Genomic DNA, 24697 nt, shown 5'->3' on the forward strand with positions numbered 1-24697 from the left:
ACCAATTCTAACGAAAGCACAACGACTGGATAGATAGTATTGCAACCATCCAGTTACTCTCAGAAGAAATTCTAGCTACTGCTGTTTCAGAAGAACAATGCTGTGAGGCGCTTTATCGAATGCCTTTGAAAAATCAAGATAAATGTTGATATTTAAAAATAACCCAAAGGATTTTGAGGAGTTTGGCAGTATAGGTGGCAGGTGTATGAAAGGGATATAGAGGCTCAAATCACTCGGGAAGGTTTCTTCGAGTATCGTGCTATTAGGCAACCGAACTGGAACCAGGGGCTGAATACCGTATGACCAGGATCTAACCAAATTCCACGGATACCAAATCGTCAAATTGTCAAATTAGACTTCATCTAGCTTCAGTAGCAGTTCATGTTACCAAGAATCGCGGAGATGTTTCCGAGAAATACAAAGTTGCTTTAGCGGAAATGTTTACCAGTAAGCTGATTTTTTGGGAGGGTATTTTCAGCTGTGGTCGGGAAACTCCAATTTTCATCACAACCAACAGTATGAACGGACAGCTATGCATCAACAAATGAATGCATGAAAAACCTATATTGCCGTTCATCAGCTTCCGCCGGGGCCTGTCAAGTTTTGGCTAGCTAGCGCTAAACTGCACGGAATGCCGTCCAGTTAAACGTTAAACTGAAGAAGAGTGGGCAAATGGCTTAAGTATTATTTTAATCTAAACAGATTCTGAGAGTTCAGATTCTAAATCGGAATAATCCCTTTATTCCGAAAATTTGCAAGATTTGATTTATTCAACAACAGACTATTTCAATTTGTTCATATTTCATCTCGAATAATAGTAATTTATAACGCCATTTCTGTTACTACCCAGCGTTGATGAGACATTTTAAATTCATAACTTTCTTCTATTTTATGTGCCGACCCTTGTGAAAAACAAATCTTCAAGTACTCTTTTTTAAATCAGCAGCGATAACGATCACCATCATTAAGATAAATGATTTCTGTTTGAAATTCATCACGAAATGTTTGAGTTGCCAAAAACATCTTTCCTGTATACAACACTGTTGTAAGACATTCAACGTCTTGATCTTTCCCTTTCGAATTCAGTCCCACCGGTCGACAACGTTAATTTCCATATTCATATCCTCGCGTTCGGTTTCCGCCCCTTTTGTCACTAGCGGAAAATTCATCTTCTCTATCGCATCTTCAAGATCTGGTTGTAACCCCTTTTTCTCGGGCCACCACTTCAGAATCGCGAAAATTTGTCCTTTCGTCGTTTGCCTTCACTGCCACGTACCAACTACTACTCGGCTCAAGAAGGTATGAATTTTGAGCATTCATATCTCACAAGCCCTTTCCACTCGCGACTGACTCCATTCCGTTTTTTTCGCAGTCGCTTTTCATCTTGAAGACGTTGCTTCCCCTCCCGGCACAATGCTGTGCAATAACCGACAATTGATGCTGAAGCAGCATTGCCAAAAAACTGGCTTATGCAAAACTTTAACGGAACCACCCCCTCCAATGCAGCCCGGAACATCTTGAGTTGAGCACAAGTTGTCGTTCGTGACTTTTCTTATGTATTTCCGTTCTGCAGCATCGTCTCTTCTTTCTCGCAATGAATATATACGGTACATGAGTCATTTGATGACAGCGAACCAACCAACGAACCAATCGTCTTTTCGGTGTCGCGGCTTCGATGCAGGGCCAGAGGACGTCACGTCATACATCATAGCGCTCTCACGCCATTCTCCTACTCGCTGTGGGTGCGTTGGTGGCGTGGACAGCGGATGCTAATTGCTGTTGAATAAATCAATTCTGAAAGAAGGTGACCGTCTTTGTATGTTTCTTTGAATGGCTATGAATAAATTAAAAACCCGGTTGCTTACTTGTTTGTTATTTTATTATTTATTTCCATTGTTTTCGCCATTAGTTACCACATTCTATTTTTTTCAAATTTAATACAAACTTATGCGTAACTCATGCCTTGTTTGGAGCTTACTCTTAAATTCTTTTGCTGCATGTTTTGTCTATAGTTTTATCTCTTATTGATACGAATTAAATTAAATAACTGTCTTCTTATTGGTTTAAACTGTCCTTTAATTAATTTAGCATGCTCGGATCTTTCATTAAAATTTTACTGTTCCTGATAAAAACCTTTCATCCTAGATTGATTGGAAATTTAATACAATCGTGATTCGTTTATTCGGAATCAGTAGCTACTTTTTGTGTATTCGTACCGTTCAGTTTGTGCGGGGGTAAACATTTGATTTTTTTCACGATTCGTTTGTTCACCGTCGCTCGTATTGTGAGTTGTTTTTATACATATTAACAATTCCCCGGATTTTGACGAATTTTTCGATTTGCTACATCAAATGGCTTATTCGTGGCAGGTTGGAATTATTCGTTTTCCAATTTACGGTCTGTGAATTATATTTATTATTTCGATTCATGCGCCGCGGTGCTGCAGCTGCTAGGGGTAGAGGCTTTTTCAGATTTAGGCAATTTACTTTTTTTTAAATTTATTCACTGCTGGTGACATGCGCTGTTGCACTACACGCATCGAGTTGATTTTTTCCCTATTGTCAGTACCGTGATAATCTAGCATTTTTTCGAGTGATCGTTCGTCGGGTTGGGGATGTTCAGAAACACAAAAAATGTCGAATCGTTTGCTTCACTGATCATTCTATTATTCGCGCATATTTGAATAAGTAATTTCTAAGATTAACGATAAGAATGTACGGCCATCACAATGTTTCGACAGAAAAGTAGTCCGAGAGGTTAAACGTTGTCCAAAAATCATAAAATTACTGTTCAAAATTTGAAACCAACAACACTTATATCGATGGCTTTTATAATAAATAGTTTTCTACCTCTCAATGCTCATAATCGCATTTCACAAGCACAGTAGCGAGGCAATTCAATAATTTTGCAAAGTTTAAATTATTGGTTCGATTTCTGCTTCTGGGCGATTTCTCACAGCATCCATTCTCATACAAACCACATGTCTTTGGTTGAAAACTGCATTAGACACATTCTTTCATGACGTTACAACGAATTGACGAATTCTTCATTCGACAAATATGTTATAACTTTATCAAATGAATGCCTACATCAAAAATTATTACAGATTCAGAAAGTAGACAAAATTTCACGAAAGATTTAATCAACATTACCTGAATATACTGGAAGAGGATTGTTGTATGACCGATAATGTAACGTGACGTTACAACGCGCCATAAATTAGAACTTTCAAAGTATTTCATAAAAACTGTAGAAAATAACTCTAGGTAACTAAATTTTTTCTCTTGAAAATTTGTGCAGAAATAATTTAGAGTGTATTGTTTATACTGTATTTTTATCGCTGTCAGTTTTTCGAAAATTGCAAAAATGGTGTCACACAATAAGCAGAGAGAATATGGAGATAGACCAATAGTGTGAAGCCAAAATACCTTTATGAGCAGACCAATCATGCAATGTAAATAAACACTAATCATGCTGCCTGAATTGGAGGAGATAAATAATGTACATCCATCAAAAAATAGTTTAACCCTAGAACGTTGCACTTGCGTTTTCCACCCTAGAACGTTGCACTGGGGTATAAATATACCCCACGCATTAGATCTCAATTTTCGCAGGTAAAAATGCAAACAAAAGAAATGTATAATACATCATTTTCTTCGTTTTGTCTTTCTCATATAGAAAGGTTATGCAATCACTCTAAAAATTGATAACCTAACCCCGGCCCGGAGGGCCAGGAGTCATTTAGCATTCGACTCAGCTCGTCGAGATCGGAAAATGTCTGTGTGTGTATGTGGAAAAAAGTCACCTCTGTTTCTCAGAGATGGCTGGACCGATTTGCACAAACCTGGTCTCAAATGAAAGGTACAACCTTTCCATCGGCTGCTATTGACTTTTTTGTTGATTGGACTTCTGGTTCCGGAATTACGGGTTGAAGAGTGCGACTACACAGCAAATTCCCATATAAACTGAAATGAAATTCTCAAAGGGGGGAGTAGAGGAAAAGTTCCAGATCAAATTTGTATTTTTGATGCCAAATGTCTTTAAAATGTATAACACGTCGAGATTTGACGGAAACTCGAAAAAAATTTTTTTGGCGAAAATTGACTTTTTTGGACTTTGGCACCTTTTTGCCTTTCTCATATAGAAAGGCTATGCAATCACTCTAAAAATCGTCAACCTAATCCCGGCCGGAAATCGTCAACCTAATTCTGGAGGGCCGCGACTTTTTTTACATTTGTAGGCGTAGGTAGGAGTATCCAGTGAGGGGTGGCTACTTTAAAATTGAAACTAGTTAAAAATTTTTTAACAAGTTTAAAATTTTCGGCAGGGTCCGGACCCCCCGGATCCTCTTCCTTGATCCGCCGCTGGTTTTAAGCGATGTTTCAGTGTCGACACATAGCATCTCAAGATCGGGGCTGTCGGTGCATTGTATGTATGTGCAAATCGTACTGAATATGTAATATACATTTCCACCGTTGTATTGAACATAACCCATAAGCCATGGAATCGTAGTTTGGACAAATGAAAAAGGCACAAATGCACCACTAGGTGGATTAAAACAGGTTTTTTAATTGCGAAAACAGCTGTGTACGTGAAAGTGAGTAATTTATTGAATCAATGATACATAAATCAGTTTGAACCAAAAAAAAAATGTGGAAAACTCGCGGTTTGGACTTTTATCCAAAAATTACTATAACTTTGCGAATTTTCAACCGATTTGAAAAAAATTAAATGATTCTAAAAGTTGAAAGAATGGTCTTGAAACGGTATAAAATGGAATTTCAATATTTTTGAAAAACTGTAATTATTTCGAGGAGTGAAAGTATAAAAATCGTGTTTTGGAAAATATCACGAAATGGGGTGGAAATTCAAATGAAAAAATATTTCTGACCAGTAATACATTGGTAACACGCAACGTTAATGTTACAGCAGTTATTGTGCGCAAATTATACTTGCGAGCCATTGCTTTGAAAAACTATAAAAAATAAACAATAAAAATCAGCAAAAATGAGAACGATTTTTGTTCCGCTTCAATATTAAATTAATTAGATTAAATAAATGATTAAAACGATTATATAATACTAAGTGTTACTTATGTAGTAAAACAACAAGTATTTAAACTGGTATTGTCACGAATCACATTTTCACTGACAGCACGAAACCTGACGAAACACTAACGGCAACCGTACACGGGGTACAAATGTATCCCACGCCAACTTGGACACCTGTTTCCACAAAGGCTATAAGCAAACTGGCTATACCACATTTTCCTACTCTTACTAGGAACTCTAAATTGAATTATAGTTAGGGTCCCAGGTCGGTAAATGCCGAATTCTAGTTTTCACACGGCTCCAAAGACAAGGGTGCATTTTTACCCCAGTGCAACGTTCTAGAGTTAAATTTTCGTCAGTTAAATTGTGATTGTAAGGTGTATTCTATAGTAGGTATATGTATTATTAAAAGCAACGTTTAGAATTATTTCATCTTATTGTTTCGAAATGAACATAATTTACTGAAGAAATCCAACGATTACCATACGGTTTGTTTACAAAATATTGCTCAGTTCCCACCAAATCGAACTGCACAGTATGAAAGTGTGATGAATCAAAAGTGTGATCAAAAGTGCAACTCCTTCGACCTGACAAATTATTGACATAGAAAAGTGTCAAAAACAAACTTCTTCTTACTTTTAGTAGCTGGAAGGTTAGCATGGCTGCCAGTATCCCGGTTTTCACAATAAATTTGATGGAAAAAGTTAATTTTTTGTCGTTTTCATATCATTTCATTTGGCAACCGTGAAAAGAGTGTGATAGCGAAGTGCATCAAAAATCCAACTTTCAAAGCAATAAGAAACATAATAGGAGCCATTTAAAGTGCAGACTGTGGAAGCGGTTGCCAAAATGCTACTGTTGAAATCATAATAAAGCGAGTGTTGCCGTTTTGACTGATTTTCACTCTTCGTCTCTCTCCCTATTCTCTCTGTTAAAAAGTAATGTTGCGAATAGATTTTGCGCAAGCACCTGGAAAATCCTCAACTCTCACATCGGTACATCGGAAAACAGCTCGAAAACTTTGAGCATCGGACGGAAGGAGAAATGAGGTTAGAATGGATGTTCTATTAGTGATCAGGACCAGAAGCGTGTAGTGAAAGCGTTTAAGCGGAGTCCCAAAGCTTCGGCCAGAGATGTGGCCAAAAGCTGTATCTGTCCAAGTCTTTTGTTCAGAGAGCCAAGGATCGAGAAGGACTGCATACGTGTAAAGTGAGAAGGCTCCAAATCGTGACGAACGGCAAAATACGGTGGGAAAGTCACAGGCCCGGAAACTGTACACCCAGATGCTGACAAAGCCTCATTGTCTCATCATGGATGCTGAGATTTACGTCAAGGCGGACTTCCGGCAGCTTCCGGGGCTACTGTTTTTAACCGCCCGAACAAGTTTGATATTCCGGAGGAAGTAAGGAAGCAGAAACTTTCAAAGTTTGCCAATAAATACATGTTTTGGCAAGCGATCTGCTCACGTGGTAAATGAAGTGCGTGTGATAACCGGGAATGTAAACGGAAAAATTTATCTCAAGGTGTGTCTATAGAAGCGTCTGCCTCCTCTGTTGATCTTCTCACCGGATATAGCTTCGTGCCACTACTCAAATGTTGTCCTGGACTGGTACGAAGCCAACGGGGTCATTTTCGTACCGAAGGACATGAACTCTCCCAACGCACCGGAACTATGGCCCATCGAAAAATACTGGGTTATTATGAAGCAAGAACTACAGAAGCATCTCAGAGAGGCAAAATCTGCGGAAGACATGAAGAAAAAATGGGTTTCCGTACAGAAGAAGCTGCAGCCAGATATTGTACAGAATCTAATGAGTGGAGTTAAGCGTAAGGAGCGAGCGTACGGCTATGGTATTGAAGTTGAATGAAATAAATATGCTGAAAGCTTACTGATGTAATGGGATGTAATTTGATGTGGGACACTCTTTATATTTAAATGTAACACATATGATATACCCAACAAACTTTGGTACCACGTTCTTTAATCAATTCAATGAACCATCTACAATCAAAATATTGATAAAATTTCTACGAAGCATTCCGAAAGCAACTGTTTAATGTGACTATTGTTGTCGTCTTCGTCTTAATATGAATATAGTAACTATTCTTTCAGTAAGTTTACTTTATCGAACAAATATATATCCGTACATTTAAACATTAAATAGTTAAACTTTACCGGATTAAATAAAATAAAATAAATTAGAACCGGAAAAGATAAACCAAATATGTAGATGTTCGACAGGTTGAAGTTTCTTTCCATACTCAACTTTTTACTAGAAAAACTCAGAACAAGAGAACTGCGGTGGGAAAAGCAGCGTTTTGGCAATTATGTTTGGACATTGTATGGCAACACCTCAAATGTGGTCAGAATACACACGTTTTCGATTTCGCTGTTCGGTAATTATTTTACTGATACAGTCAGCAATTTGTACTGCACGCAGAAAAAAGATTTGAAGGTTTAATAAATACATGGGTTAAAATCAATAAATAAAATTATTGGTCGGAATTCGATAAAATTTATTTATTGTTTCAATAATTTTTTTTTATTGAAATTAAAAGAAAATTATTGAAATTAAAAATGTTTTTATTGAAAGCAAATAATTATTGCTGTTCTAATAAAATATATTTCCAAACCAATAATTTTGTTGCTTAGTGTGATGAACAATAAATGTTTGGATTCAATAACACACATTTTTGGTTTAAATATGCTAAGTTTTCCTGCGTGTGTATAACTGGTGCTTCTGCTAAATTCGTTTGAAATGACAAAATTCGCAAGATCTATTACCGAAATTATGTTGCTTCAAATAAAACTATCGAATTCGCTATTATTAACCAGATTATTTCGACATAACTCAGTAAAGCTGATAATTTCAGTAAAAATCACACTGAACAACCAGCAACATGTCAAACGTTAGCGGATCGCTCGTTACATGCACCGATCCAAGTTGTAACCTACTGGCCGCTATTTTCGTGTATAACATCTAACCCAAGGAGTTTTTATTCTAAGCACCTTGATCTAACCTTTCGATTCGCGCCGGCATCAAACGCTTTTTAGAAGGATTCTCCGAAAATCTGAACCTTAATTGTTTTGTGAGTAAATCTTGCCTAAACCGAAAGTTACTGCTGTCTAAAAACGTTGTTGTAAATAAATTAAAGGTTCGCCTACTGAGAAGCCAAAACTACCTATCGAACATGGCTACCTATCGTGCAAAGTAAACAAACATTCTTCCTTTGGGGAACATGCAACATGGAGCACGTTCATGCAATAATATTATGGTTAATCATTTTAACCGATTTAACAAGATACTTTTTTCATTTTAATACATTCCTTTGTAACATGGTACAATAAATTACATGAAAGAGTGTTATAAATAAAGGGCTGCAAGCCACGAAACGGTAATTTTTTAATTCACTCCGAGTGAATTTTTTGTGTACTCCGTTGAAGTCTCTAAAAGTTACTGCAACAACTGTGGTTTCCAGAAACCAAAAAAATGTCATAATTTTGTGCAGTGTTGCGCATTCCTCTGTACAAGATTATATAGATATAATATACAGACTCTAGGTCAGAAGGGGTCAATTAATAAATATGGCAACACTGGTCGAAAACATACACGGCTAAAATAAAATACCCAATAATGGGTATTAAAAGTATCTAGTTTTATATTCTCCTCATTCCGAGAAGCACAGCCAGGTTTAACTTCCCTCTTAAGTTATGGTAAGAATTCTTACTATCTTCAATAGATTCCCTTGAAATTTTTACATAAGAATTACTACTTTCCATCAGCCGCTTTCAGCCTGTTTCTGAAATGTTGAGTAAGGTATAACTCCACACTTGTATTATGTGAAGAGCTGGGGTAAAACGTATACAAACTTTTCGTGCGGCCATTCTTACTATCTTTTATCGATTACCCAGATTATTCTACATACTTTTCGTTAGTCGTATTCAGGCTCTTTCCGAAAGTCACAGCTAGGTTTAACTTTGCGCTTCATTAATGAGAAGAATTGGGGACACAACGAGTATACACTAGGGTGACAATAAAACTACCATTTTTGAAATCACTAATCTACATCCCCTAGCGTCGTTCCAAATCATGAAAAAATGGCACTGTCCAAATTTGGGCGAAATCGGTTAACTTTAACCCCTCCCTCAAAGAGCTTAAAGTTTTTATGGGAATTTTGGCCAAAATGTATTGGGAAACACTCGCAGTTCACAAAATCGCCGCTAGAGGTCGCTGTAAACCTTCGAACACGGACCTACACTACACACGTTTCGTGCGGTCATTCCAATTATCTCCAATCGATTGCTTGAAATTTTGTACATAAGAATTACTACTTTTCATCAGCCTCGTTCCGAGAAGTACAGCCAGGTTTAATTTCACACTTGAGTTATGGGGGGAACTTTGTGTAAGTGCACATGAAAAAATGGGGTAAAACGGATACAAACGTTTTGTGCAGTTATTCTAACTATCCTCAATCGATTCCCCGGATTTTTCTACATAAGAATTATTAGTCTTTATCAGCCACATTCAGCCTCTATCCGAAATGGGATGAAAAAAGAAATGAAAAAAATATTTCTAACCTGTAATACATTGGTAACATGCAACGCCACTGTTACAGCAGATAATGTGCACAAATTATACTTGCAAGCCATTATTTTGAAAAACTATAAAAATTGAAAATAAAAAAGTAAAAATCTGCATAAATAAGAACGAAATTTTTTGCTACTTCAAAATTGAATTAAATTAATTGAATAAATGATTAAAGACGATTATATAATACCAAATGTTACTTACATAGTACAACAACCCGTATTTAAACTGGTATTGTCATGAGTCACATTTCCACTGAAGAACGAAACACTAACGGGAGCCGTACACTGGGGTGCAAATGTACCCCACGCCAGCTTTGACTCCTGTTTGAACGAAGGCCAAAAACAAACTGGATTTACCACCTTTTACTACTCTTAGCATGAACTCTAGATTGAATTATTGTTAGGGTCCCAGGTTAGGGAATGCCGAATTCTCGTCTTCACAGGGCTCCAAATATGGCGTGGGGTACATTTGTACCTCAGTGCAACGTTCTAGGGTTAAAATAGAAATTAATTTAAAATTCCGCAAACAAGTTAAAAACTTTCGAGGGGGGGCGGACCCCCGGAACCCTTCCGCTGGAGTCGCCAATCTTTTCTGAATTCTTTCTACAGTTTATAAGTTTCAAAATAATCTCAAACTTTTAAAATCGTGTTACTCGACATGTGCTAAATGGCGCTTTTCAGAAGATAGCACAATAGTGACACAATGCCAAGTGCGTTTAACATATTGCGAATATGACGATATTGGCCGCCATTAGGGCCCCTAGAAAGAATATTAGAATATGCCCCTCAACTCAGAATATTAGATAAAAAGAACATATTATCGATACATGCAAAGATCACGCTAAGGTTCGACCTGAACTTAGAATTCCAGCTTGGAATCAATTAATTGCATTCGCAATAGTCAATGAATTTTCCTTTCCCCTGTCAACTGCTAGCACACCTTTTCTTTTTTTCTTTCACGGACTGTCGGCTTCCGATAATCTGTTCCAACCGAAGGAATTGTTATTTTAGAACGATGTTCGATTATCTTGTATTGCGGCTCTGTCGATGTATTTGTGAGTGTTTTGCTAGTTTTTTTCTGTCGTCGGTCGGTTGGTGTTCCAAATTATTTTACTCTGTTAAACGACTACAGTAACAATTGTACTTGTTTCTCAAATCCAGTGATTTTATTTGTATTCCCTGTCCGCTCGCAGGCTAGACTAGGAGTTACTGTCGAATTGCATTGCAAGTAATCTTTTCGCGTAATCTTATTGGCTAATCTGTATGTACAGCTTTAGTAAGTGCCTCATTTTCTGCAAATGAGAAAGAGATTTCTACAGCTTATCTAAAATATATTAATTTATAAAATTAAGTAAAAAGAACTATCTCGAGAGCCAACAGTGTTTGTTTTACAAGATCCGTATTTCAGAACGAAAAGTTAACACCCTAGATTAAATTAGAGTAAAACCTAACAAATCAACTAATATTACCAGGCTCGGGTTTGCAGCGGTAAATAGCTTCCGCACTGCTGTTGATGACTGTTGGCCATGAAGTTATTCTGGTTCCGGTACGCCATGGCCAAACTGTTTGACATCAGACTATTATTGCACGGTTGCTGCAGCATTTGGCCCGTCACGTTGTGGCTGCCGTTGTAGGGCGATAGCAGTGTCGAGGAGGGCGTGTCCGGCGAGTGAGTATTGTTGGAATCACTGGTTAAGATCACACTGGAGCCGCCACCACTGCCACCCCCGCTGCCACCGGTCGTTAACGAACTATTGCTGCCACTTACTTGCTGCTGCTGTTGAGCCTGGTGCTGCTGCTGCTGTTGCTGTTGAGCAGAAGAGCTGGAATTAGAGCCGCCGGAACACGGCTTGCCATCTTTAACTAGTACTGGTACGGCCACACGTCGTGGTGAGCTGGCTGACTGGATGAAAAACAAAGATTGTGTTAGTGAGGGTTCCCCGTACTGCTGGTAATTTTATTATAGGTTTCACTGTCACGGTTTACTAATTTGCGACGAAGCTGTACGGTTGGCTGGTAGTCCAATAATCAAGAGCGATTCTACTGTTTTCATAGCCTTCATTGCAAAAAATATACTGGTCCGAAAACTAAGCTTTCCTTAGGCAAGCAAGAATAAAAAAATATAACTAGAAGTTGAAACAAAGATACACACAATCTATCGGTTCAAATATTTCCACTCTACGGAAATAACTCCCTAAGAAGGTACCGCATCAGCTACGCTAAAACCAGTTACCGTGCCAGCATTACCATAGCAACTAATGACATCACGGATAGACAGGGACCTAGATATCATCGGTGTTTTCATCGCGCAATGTGATTATTCGTTCCAGCAAAGTTAAGCACCGATACTAACCTGATTATGTTGGTTCTGCTCTGCCATTGCCTTTTCCTTCGCCTGCCGCTTACACTTATATCGGTGGTTCTGGAACCATATTTTAACCTGCGAAAGCAAGACAAGAGAAGAAAATTTTAGTTTTCTTTCGATAAGCATGTGTCTGTGATCTAAGGTGAAGACGTTGTGCTCAGACTCTACGCTGAGAAAGCAGGGAGACGGGTAATCGTCGAATGGAAATGCGGAAACAAGATGGCGTGAGTAGAAAGGCAGGGCAAAAGTACAAAAAATGATACGAAAAAATAGAAAAAATCGGGGGGTACTGCCTGCGCCGCGGAGTTCCCGAAAGAGACACGAAAGAATGGCGTAGCTGAAAGCCAGGTAAAAACGAGAGCGCTTCATAACTCCCTCTTGTTGACGCGCTTCATTGTGTGCGCAAGTGCTGTAAAGAGCCTTCTTCAGACCTCTTTCAAATGCACACTCTAGGAGGAACTTTTTCCTTGGTTCTTTGGGAGCTTTGCGGGTTTTTACGTTGCACATGATATTTATACGAACGAGACGTTAGCTTTTTTAGGGGATGATGTTTGTACATATCACATGCCGCTTCGTCCCAGTGGCGCATAAAGTGTGTCGCGTGAAACGGGCGCAACGGCCTTTGTAGGCTTCAAAGCGTTCTAATTTCATTAGTGCCCCAGAGTCGGCTGATGCTTCTCTGGCCATGGCTGGCCTTCTACATTCCGTTAGGATGGAGTGTGAAGTGATTAGGCTTCTCTGACAATCGCACTTCCGAGTTAAAGTAGACTGAAAATTTCGTTCACGTTGGCGGTACGAACTGAGGACACCATACCATACAGCGAGTGGTTTGCTTATTTTGATATTATTAGGAAAGGTTGCCACACTATTTTGAAAATTTCTTGGTGTACAATTGATTACATCAATTTATATCAATCACTTCAATATTTCCACTTTGTTTCTAGAAAGTAGGTGGGACGGGAATCACGGATAAAAAATATTTCACGTTTTCCGTTCCGTCCCACGGAAATTGTATAATAACATAGGGTATTGAGCACAATTTTAATCAATTCTTTTTAGCGTCCAACACATTAGCTCAAATGCTTGATTAAAAACTGGAGTACAGGGTAGGCCAACTGGATGTATCTTTTTTCAACATTGAACAACTCCGCCATTTTTCAGCCGATTTTCACAAGTAACCAAGTTTTTTAGGATATTTTATGCCATTTATTATAAACCAAGTTTAAAATACAACGTCGCTTAAATGACCACCCCCATTTGATACACAAAAAGCAGCCCTTTGCGGGCATGTTGCATGACATTGGACAGCATTTCGGGCTTCATCGCAGCAATTTCAGCTCGTATATTAGCTTTGAGTTCGTCAAGGTTCTTAGGTTTACTAGAATAAACTTTACTCTCCAACACCACATAAAAAGTCTTGTGTCGTTAAATTCGGAGAACGAGGAGGCCAATTCCAAATCACCATTTTTTGAGACAACATGATTTGCGGTGCTACCTGCCATTCAAAAACTACTTAACCTATTTCTTTCACACACATTCTATGTAAAAAATACCTAACCCCTATGTGAAGTTTTTTAGGTAATTTTTCGATAATTCTTTTGGTCATATCAAGTCGCTGCGATGAAAATGTTCTAATATATTTTGCAGTGTTAACTGGAACTGTGCATATCTGCAAATAATAAGATTTTCACAAACAAGCCGAACAAGATAGTATTGGTCTATTCCCATCCACCAAAACAGTTCTTTTTCTGTCCAAACCAGTGCAAAGCGTACAACAAAAACATTTGTCTTGTGTGCATTGTTCGAAGAACAAAGGAAACCATTACTTTTATATGTACTGTGATGATCTATCGAGATGAATAAGTCGCATAAGCAAGAATTGGTGCTCCGGCCAAATGCCTGACTTCCGATCTTTTTGCATAAACCCGAGCCTTCGTGATGTTTATTTTTGGGGTGGGAATGAGAGAGTTGTGGAAGGTGGGATGGGGTAGTAGTCTGATTAGAGAGGGATACGAGAGGGGGGGGGGATTGATGGCCAAGGGAGGTGTGGGGGGGGGGGTTGGTTGAGGGAATGGTTGTGCGATGTGTGGGAGAGTAACCTCTCGCCACCCACCCCTGTTAAAAACCAGAATCCAGTTAGAAGAAAATGTTCGTCTTCAAAAGCTTCGAAAAACACCAGAAGGGTTGAAAAAAAAATGAAAACTGAAAAAGTTATATTGAAAAATTGGTTTTTCATGAATTGACCCTTTGTAATATGTTTAAATTACTATCACGGTAGACAAAATAAAAAATATAGTTTCGTTTTCATGAGAAAATATTGTACTTTACAATACCTTTCTATTATTTTAAATAGTGAGTAGGGTGGTTCTAAATTTATTAAAATCAGGAAATTTACTTTTTAATGGTTCGATATAGAATTTCGCTGTCTTCCAGAAAATTGACGAAAATAAAATGTTAAAAAACTTTGTCGAAGACCATGAAAATCTATGTCCTGTACTTTTCATTTTATAAGAAGAAATTTACTAAAAAATGAGTGTTTCTTAAAAAATTGTTTTCTTTGTATAGCTTTTGCAGTTTTGATTTTTCACTAAGATCACTTTATAAATATTTTCAGACATTTTGAAGGAGAACAATTTGTCTTAGTACATCGAACCTCTAGCTTCTCTCGTTAGAAAATTATATATACTTTTTACCAAAAAAGAGTATTTATTGCAAGATATAAAAAAAATCGTATTTGTCATTTTTTGGTGATCTATACTATAAAGCATGCTGTTTCATATGGCAGCAACGGTATTTAATGTTAAGTGCCCTTATCGAAGATAATGTTCTCATAACTTTGAAGCGAAAAGAGTTTAGTAGTTGGTGTTTTATAGCAAATTATGCGCCATAAAATATTCTTCAAGTTGTCCAAAGGGTACTTTAGTGTAAAATAAAAATTACAAAAGTTATAGAATTAAAATCGTTTTTTTTTAAATACACCCTACAGCTTTCATTAGGATTTCTCGTGCAATGGAAAATATAAAAGCTAGAGCTTACATGTCTTCAGCAAATTTGTCTAAAATGTATTGCTTTACAACTTCATTGAAGACAGTAAAGCTCTATCTCGATCCGTTAAAAAGGTCAATATTAAATATTGCTAAAATTAGAACCACCCTAGCATCTGTTTAGGGCCTTGCAAAGTACAACAAGTTTGCCAAACATATTGTAAGGCCAAGTCATTTATTTTAGCAAAACGTTAAAATTCCTGCTAAATTCACATTCTGGACCACTGTGCAACGTGGTCAAAGGGACTGATTTGCAATTAGTCATGTGGACCAACAATTTCAACCAATTTAGAACTTATTTCAATTAGTTTTGCATTATTTAGCTATAATGACTATGCCGGTTTATATGGGATTTTCTCATGGCTCCGCATACTTCAACCTGTAACACAGAAACCAGAACTCGGATTCCAATGGAATTTAATAGCAGTCTATAGAGATGCTGTGGTTTTTATTTTAGAATAAATTCGAGAAAATTAAGTCAGACATTTCAGAGAAGTAGATGCGAATTCAATTCAGGAACTTAGCCACATGCCTGAAGCTTTCGGTTCCGCCGTGGATGTCCAAAGTGGTCAATGTTGGTTTGATTGGGCGTCAATGCGCTGAAGCTATAAATCCAAGCAATTTAGAACACATTTTATGAAGTTTTGCATCTTTTAGATAACATGCTGATGCCAATTTAAATTGAAATTTCATGGGTGACCGTACTCTTCAACCCGTACCTCCGGAACCGGAAGTCGGAATCAGCTCGTTCATGCCCATGTTGTTTATATACAGCTATAATTTTTGGTTTAGGTAATATTGATCCACAAACCAGGCTAATAAATGTGGCTGTTACCTTTCATTTGAACACGGATGGTTATAATAATTATCAATGGAACTGCAGTTATTGCAGTTAATCTGATTGGATTTCGTTGAAACAGTGCTGCCAGGGACAGTTTGTGTTAACTACTTGATATATCTTCATCATTTTGAAATGTTATTAAAAACTCATAAAACTTGTCAATTTTGGCTGTTTTCTACACTTATTTCACGTAATTGAACTATTGTAAATATTCTAAAATAAAAATACGTTTTATGTTCTAATAGCGGCTGAAGCAGCTTTCAAGTTCCATTCAAGCTTAAGCAGATTGAAAATTCGCTAAGAACTTTATGTGAACTTTAAAGTGTGCTTTTTAAGCATTATCCGAGCTTCTGGTTGCTTGGGTATAAACTAGAAAAAAGTTAAGCACAAAAGGGCTAAATGAAATTCAATAGCAGTCTATGGGAACGTTGTACCTTTCATTTGAGACTAAGTATGATACAATTGGGGCGGCCATCTCCGAGTAACCGATGTGCAATCGTTGGTCACATACATTCACACACAAAAATACACACAAAAATATTTGCCGAGTTCGACGAAATGAGTCGAATGGTATAAGGAACTCAGCCCTCCGGGCCTCTGTTCAAAATCGGTTTTCAGAGGGATTGCATTGCCTTTCTGTACGAGTCAAAAACGTTTTTCAATGCGTATGATAAAATAATAATATGTAAAAAAATCATATCATATCATATATCATATCATCGTGTAACCATTCCTTTGAGTATAATCTTGTTCAAATCAGCCAAGTCATCTCGAGAAAAAACGATTGTATAACCTTTCTATGTGAGAAAAACAAGAAGCTCTAGCAAATTTCATGTGTAATCGCACTCTTTATCTCCTAACTCCGGACTCAGAACTCAGATCCAAATGAAATTCGACAGCAGCTGATAATGATACTATTCTCATTCACTCATAAATACACAAACGGACTCGGTTAGAAAGGCAAAAAATAAGTATTACAATGGTACAAGTATATGGGACATTCCCATGTGACCGCACTATCCAGTGAACCGGAATCTACGCTACATCCGGAATCGCAAGACAGACCTCAGCACCTACTGGCTGGTTCGTTGAGTAGGCCAAAACCACCGCCTGGGACTAGATCGTGTAGATCGAGACGACCGGGGAGCTAAATGGCTCACAGAATCGAACAACGGTATCGAATAGAAATCTACCGCCGGGGAATTCACAGTAGGGTAGACTCGCCGCCGTGGACTATCCGACTTGCCCACTTATCATGACAAAAATTGGAGCTAATTGGCTCACGAAACAAACACCGGTACCGAGAGAAATTCCGCTGCAGTGGAACTCTCAGTTGGAGTAGGGTAGTGCACCGCCGGATAATATCCGAGAGGATCTCGATAAAGCTTGAAGCTAAATGGCTCAAGGAAGTGGATATTGGTTTCTGGAGAAATTCCTCCATCGGAGAACTCTCAGTCGGAGCCGGGGAATATCCGAGTAGATAGTGTTAAGCCTGGGAGCTGAATGACTTACGAAAACAGGAGCTAAATGGCTCATTGAATCAGCATCTAAACGGCTCACGGAGACGAGAGCTAAATTGTGACGATGTAATAGATGGACACAAGAATCCAGAGAAGAGTAAAGAGTCAAAGCTTATAGGCCGAGTCATATCATTAACCATGCGAGGCTCCGATATAGAGTAGAAGAAAGAGGTGTGACGAAAGAACAACGTTCCCCCCACGAAATAATACCTTGATGTTCCGCGGGGAAGAACGGCGAAAAAAGAGTAAGGGTTGTTTTAGTGGTTAGACACGAATGTGAGTCGTGAGTCCCACACAGTGCAAATACACTGCATACCAGGCTTTTGAAGCTTTTCAAACCTTACTATGAAAAACACACACACCGACATTTGTCGAACTCGACGAACTGAGTCGAATGGTATAAGACACTCAGCCCTCCGGGCCTCGGTTAAACAGTTGATTTTCAGTGTGATTGCATAGCCTTTCTATAAAAGAAAGACAAGGAAGCACCTGTAGCATACTGCATATAATAAAAACAGCATTTCACCAACGACACTACGGGACACTTGTATTCCGAACTGTGTTTTAAATATGATAAATACCCCTCTGGACTAAAATATGATAATATTTCAAAGGTTTTCTTCCATTTAATTCCACATTTAATTGGAATTGAATGGAAGAAAACCTTTGAAATATTACGGACATTCCTCTAAGACCTGCGTGCGCGTATATATTGTCAAATACGATATTTGTTTAGAAAATGCACGAAATTAGCAACACGGTTGAATTTGTTTGGTGTTTTTTTCAAATTGAGTTCTACAAGATGACGACACGAATGAATCCATGATGAATGAAGTTCATGTTTAACAATTCGAAGATATGAGTCTATATTAGGTTGGTGTGAATAATAATCAATGGAATCACAGCAATAATTCGGAGAAGGCAACTTGCTCTTATGTGGACTAGACTATAGCATGCTTTCGCAATGTAAACGGTGACTAGAATGTTTTCCAGGGGCAATCGTAGTATGTAGAACGCAGTAGCCTCTTAGCCCACTCTAATGATTCTCTTTTTGAATTTAGAAATGAGTTTTTGATTTTTAATTGGGCCATGACCCAACTAGCGGAGGCCCTACTATAAATCGGCTCAGTTTAAAACGCCTAACTAGCACATCTCGCCATCACTTCATTATCGATGCAACTTTACGGTATCGGCAAGTGGTATATGTTAAACAATGAATCTAGAAAACCATTACCTCTAATGATTTAACATACTTGTAAAGCAAAACGATGGATTCAAAAACGCTCGCATAGAGCACGAACACACACAATGCTCTAATTTCGCAACATCCGCGATTCATTCAGACAAGTGAATGTCAGTATCGCATTCAGACTGAAACATCCATTCACGATTAAATGCATTTACGAGTAAATTATAAAATTGAATAATAAAGATATTTTCTTTACATTTTTTCATTAAATTTAACGAACCATTCTCGCCAACTGAGGCCTAATGAAGCATATCAGCTTCCACGGCCAGCTATTCACTGGGCGCTTCGCTCAAAATGAATGGAGTCTGCCGTTGTCGTCATCAGCATTGCCGTAACGGTATACCATCCCAGTAGCCGGGATTCGTGCGGCTCCATTACAACTGACAAGGGGTATGATTACGCTGATAATTACGACGATGATTCTGCTGATGAGATAATGAGATACACATGTATCTTGCATTATACTAACTAAGCCTCCATTCGCCAAATTGAGTAAAAAAGCATGAATAGCATACAAAAACTACCTTTTCCGAGATTTGAACCTCGCTACTGCACTGGCAGTGGAAAAACTGCAGACGCAGAGTTATGTGACACACGCCGTTGGAAAACAAGATGGAGGCGAAGTTGTTTGCGCGATTCAATGGAAGAAAATAATTAGAAATAACATTCACGAGTGGCTGCTGCAGGTGAATGGGAAGCCCGTTGGTCGTTTCCTCTTATACCAACCATCAGCACTGCAAGCTGATGTTGTGGTCATGGCGGACTGGAAGTGGTAAATGAGACGGTGGCCCCACGAATAGAACGAAAGTTTGTCGATGATGCAGATAATGACACCATTCCACGTATGATGGCGCTAGTGAGGCTGATAAATAGAGCGAAGCAAGAAAAACGATGGCGGCTTTTCATCCCCTGAATAACTGTGTGCGGAGAAACCACTCGTCTTGGCCCTGGAGTGGCTCATAATAACTCGCTAGTGGTTACTTTAACTATAATATATTTTCATTTTTATTTCAAATACACATATTTAGAGGCCTGCTCTTTTTTACTCATTTTCCATTTCCAGAGTGTGAACGAGGCACTTATTGGTGTAGCTGAAGGAGAGACTTTGGCTTCTCGACCGATCCGGTGCTTGTGTGTAAAGTAAGCTTCGCTATGTCTGTGGAAAAAAGGGAATATGAAATGAATATTTACATCGCATGTTGCTCGTCTTTATGCATTCGAGCTGCCGAGAAGTGCCATAACAGGCGACGGGGGAGACAAGCGAGCGATAGTTTGAATTGCCACTTGCGCTAAGTTTGCGAAAAACTGCCGAGAGGAAGCGCTTCGACGGACAGAAGCTCGAAAGTGAAATTGTACTTTTTAATACACGGTCGTCTCCCGTTATACATAACGAATTATTGGAAATAGTAGAAACTTCAAAGTTTCAATGCTGTTCCAAAAATCCAATGCAATTTTTCTCAGTAAGTCATGGATTGCGTTTCGAGTTCGTCTCGTTCGTATCAGGAACCTACTTAGAAAAAGATAGAAGCTAAAACTGAAAGCGTAACACAACTTGTGTTAGCGGAGCAAACAACGAAACAACTGTTCCCAAGTTATGAGAACCTTAACGAAATGAAAACCTGATTCGGCAAACAATCTAATGTGCTGCACTTTGCTTTTCTACGCCCTAAGAAGAAAATTAAGTGGATTAAATAAGAGAGAATTGGATTACATCGTTTTGTGCAGGATGAGACATAGTCGTAGCGCAATCCATGACTTATTAAAATACGATATAGGTAAAATGGATTGAACCAGTGACCCCAGGTTGACCTGGGATCCGCGGACCCCTAGGGGCCGTGAAGTCGTTTCTAGGCGTCCGCGAAGAACAATATATTTTCCGTGTGCATATTGAAATTTCAATTCTTGTTTCCTAACAAACTGAAAATAACATATTGATAGCATACGAAATCGCTGTTTGTCCGTGGGGGTCCGCAGCAACCCAGGGGTATTTCTAAGAAGACCGTGGTACGAAAAAGGTTGAGAGCCGCTGGATTAAATTGCCATCTCTAGGAAGTGATATGATATAATGCATCATTATGCTATATTTCATTCTAAGGAGAAAAGCGTCCTTCAAAGACTGGTTTTACTAAAAAATTTCGTCCCAGAGAGAAATTTTGGTGTTTAACAATTTTTTTCTCCTTAAAATGAAATATATCATAGTGCTTTCGCATAGACCTGGTAAGCCAAGACAAGTTTCGGCTTCACTGTGGCTTATCGGCATAAACAGAACTTCTGCTTGGACGGGACATCGCGTTTGACCAGTCGTTCAATTGAAATACAAAGTGTGTTTTAGTTTTAGGGATTTGCGTCAATCCGATGCTAATCTATTCTGACAAAAAGTTAGTGTCGCTTTCTAATGAGACGAAGTCGAAACGCACCCATATGCATTATATTGGCTGATTAGCCGAACGAGGAGTGGCATTCCGCATCTCCTTTCGACCAAATCAAATTTGCTCTATACTGTGGTAATTTTCATTAAGCCATTCACTAATTCATGATTCCTTATGTATCAAATACCATTCGTGCACATGAAATAGTTCACAAAATCATAAAACACGTTTTCACTTCAGTTTGAAAAAATATGCAATTTTTTGCATGATCTTATTATTTTCAAGTGAAAAATTTCGCAGAACTTATAATATTATTCCATGTTTCGCGAAATGGTTCATGATTCTTGGTATAGTAGTCACACGTCGACATACGTGGTCGTGAATCAGTTCACAAAATCATAAGCTATTATTCATGGACTCCTGAACTGATTCTTGATTCATAGTGCATTATTTACAATCTATCTTGCGTTCTTGTGATATCTAGAAGCTATCCAGGTTTTTTTTGACAGTTAATATTTCGTAACTTATCAGAATATCTGTTAGTTTAAGTTAAATAATATGATATTTGATAAGGTTAGGTGTGATGTAAAACCAAAGCTGAACTGAGTGTCAAAAATACATTATCGCGTTCGAGAAATAGTTCACAAAAACCAATACTGCGAATCGGTTACACTGTCATGGTTCAGTTCATATTGTCCATTTTCTCCGAGAAATAACCGATAACCGATAGCAATCCAAAAATAACACATGAAGATAATGCGAAGATAAATTACGAATCAAGGGTGTCCCACATCAAAGAGCATCACGGAAAACTTTCAGACAATAAAGTACAACCCATTAATAAGCTTTTCGCATATTTATTTCATTCAACTTCCATTCCACAACCGTACGCTCGCACCTTACGCTTAACTTCACTCATTAGGTTCTGTACAACATCTCAGTCACGAATGGCGCACTACTTTTGCCACATGAGCAGATCGCTTGCCAAATCATGTATTTAGTGGCAAACTTTGAAAGTTTCTACTTCCTCACTTCCTCTGGAACATCAAACTTGTGCTGGGCGGTGAAGAACAGTAGCCCCAGAAGCTTCCGGAAGCCCGCCCATCATCAGTCATGAGACAATTAGGCTTCGTTAACATCTGGGTGTACAGTGTCCGGGCCCGTGACTTTCCCAAGGTATTTTACTGTTCGTATCGACTTGGAGCATTTTGCACAGACAGATTCAACTTTTTGGCCACATCTCTGACCTATGCATTGGGATTCCGCCTAAACGATTTCACTACACGCTTGAGATCCTGATCACTAAACGAACATCCATTCTCACCACATTTATCCTTCCGTTCGATACTTAATGTTTGGTAGTAACGTTTAACCACACGACTCTTCGTTGACTGCACAATTTTTCCGCTGCCCCGATGAAAGAGTTGAGGATTTTTCAGGTGCCTACGTAAAATCAATTCGCGACGTTAGTTTTCGGGTGAGGACTTTTTATTCAATTTTCGAAAAACTGACAGCGATAAAAATACAGTGTACACACCAACATTTTTGGAGTAAATTCAGAAAATAAAATGCTGAAAGTTCCGAAATTTTATTTCAACCATTTGACAGATTATTTTTCCTGAAACCTCTGCAATTTAGTTGTCAATTTGACAGCACAATCACCGACTTTTCAGCCCAGATTAATTGACGATTGAACTGACAGCACCCGAGCGAAAAGAAACATGCCACCCATTTCTAGGGAGTCCAGAGAGCAATTCTCTTCGAAAGAAAAAAATGACGCTCTTTGCTTTAATTACAGAAAGGTATTGAAATCATTCTCATTTTTTATTGAGCACCCGTTGCTGAAAATTCGGTCACTGAGCTGTCATTTTGACAAATCGATTGCTGAATTTTCTGCAAAAAGAATCTGTGTAATGGTTGAAATTAACTCACTGAGCTTTCAGCCTTTTTGATTTGCTGAATTTTTATCCCAAGATTTTGGTGTGTAGACAATACACTCTAAACCACTTCTACGTTATGTACAGGTATCTGCTACGCCGCCATGTTTCGGGATAGAGATGCGATATACGTTGGTTGTGTACTACAGAGCAGATGAAGGCTTTGGTTGATGAAAATCATGAAAATCCCAATTCGAAGGTGAATAACAGGGAAGATTTGAATTTGAATCTTGGTTGCAGTAGATCCAACTGAATGTTGGCATTTAAAATTGAAGAATTGCACCCTTGATTATAGTTATCCGTCTCGACCTGAAAATAAAAGCGAGCTGACACAACAAAAATCGCCTTTGATTTTTCGGTTAAAAAAAAGTGTAACTACTTGAGAAAATGGCTTTCTAAGCGGTGCTTCTTATATATTTTTGTAACTCTGGAGCTTTTGGTTGTTCTGAACATTTTAAATTAAGCCTTCTTCATCATTTGCATTATACCAGTTGGAGAGCGAGATTGGAAGCATCACCGTGGAAGCAAAAATGAGACAGCGTAATATTTATCAAAACCTTGAGCTAGTACTGCTAAATAAAATTCTTCCCTGGAAATGAGTTGGACACGCACCCCAAACTGTGATTAGTTGAATTTCCCATTAATTTACGTCAACTTAACCGAAAAAAAATCCGCAATCTTACTCTACAGAAAAACCCCTTAGTCCTGGAATAAACCTCGGTGCAAATGATACTAACATCAAAGCAGTAACAAATCATCAAATTATCGTTAATTATGTTACCTCCAGTCCTGCTCCAGTCCCAGCTCCCTTCGGTGGAAACGGGGGAAAATAAAACCAACCTCGCCGATCCGCCGCCGACGCCAAAGAAGCTGCGAGATCAAAGTGCGTCGGTGCGCGGCGGCCACTACTTATGCCCGGTGTGTCGGTGTGGTTGCTATGACAGCACAAAGTGTCGGACGCCATTTTTGTTGTTTGATTGACACCGACGCAGGCAGTGAAGTTTGTGTTGACAGACAAAGACTTTTGCCCAGCTCGGCAGCGCCATCAGCCACTCGGGATCGCAGGTAATTTTCTCTATTGAAATTCAATTACATACTTTATTCATAATTAGATTGTAATCGCCAATCGGTTCGATAAACGAGCGGCGGAAGCCTTTCAGCCGAATCGCCGGTAGTAGAATTGAACGGAGGAAAAGATTTATCATAATTCAACTGGGTAATCTGCGTGGGAAGTTGTAGCAGAAAAGGTCTGGGCTGAAAATACGGCGTGCAATTTTGCTGCGAAAACATATTTTTTGCTGGTGAGTAGTTCAACTGTTTTCAATATTTACTTTTCATTTCTTTTTGTTATGATTTCTTTTTTTGATTTGAGGATTAAAAAGGTAATATTTCCCCAGTTTTTCTCGATTTCTTTCTCCCGTAGTTTCGTATGTGGGCATGAACCGGATGGTAGGGATTAGTGGTTTGCCCGCAGTAGCAGGTACAATATCAGCACTTTTTTCTGACTTGTTATGGGAGAAATAATTGCGGGTTGCTCCATTCAACAAGTGAACCAACTGTTTCGGCTTTCGCGTTACATTTCAATCTGCTCGTCAGGCGTTGGTTACGACTAACCACGTTTCAACGCGTATGGTTGATTTGTAACAACTTCTTCCTTCTTCTGAAAGCCTGTAATTAAGCTATCATCCGGCCAGCATAATTGACGTGAAAGGCGATGAGTATTTGGGAAA

General features: G+C 38.6%; 1 protein-coding gene across 3 annotated transcripts in view; it reads right to left on the minus strand.

Moving 5' to 3' along the window:
* Positions 1-1861: 1861 nt before the first annotated feature.
* Positions 1862-24697, minus strand: part of LOC131677788 (homeobox protein Nkx-2.1) — a 123551-nt gene continuing 100715 nt past the window's right edge. For all 3 annotated transcript variants that reach the window (XM_058957828.1, XM_058957827.1, XM_058957826.1), the window contains exons 5-6: positions 11996-12082; positions 1862-11545 (exon numbers count right to left, since the gene is read on the minus strand). In XM_058957828.1, the coding sequence (XP_058813811.1) occupies positions 11108-11545; positions 11996-12082 (525 nt within the window). In that variant the 3' untranslated portion in view covers positions 1862-11107. The remainder of the gene's footprint in view (positions 11546-11995; positions 12083-24697) is intronic.

This window comes from Topomyia yanbarensis, chromosome 1, assembly GCF_030247195.1.
Source record: "Topomyia yanbarensis strain Yona2022 chromosome 1, ASM3024719v1, whole genome shotgun sequence".
Taxonomy (NCBI): domain Eukaryota; kingdom Metazoa; phylum Arthropoda; class Insecta; order Diptera; family Culicidae; genus Topomyia; species Topomyia yanbarensis.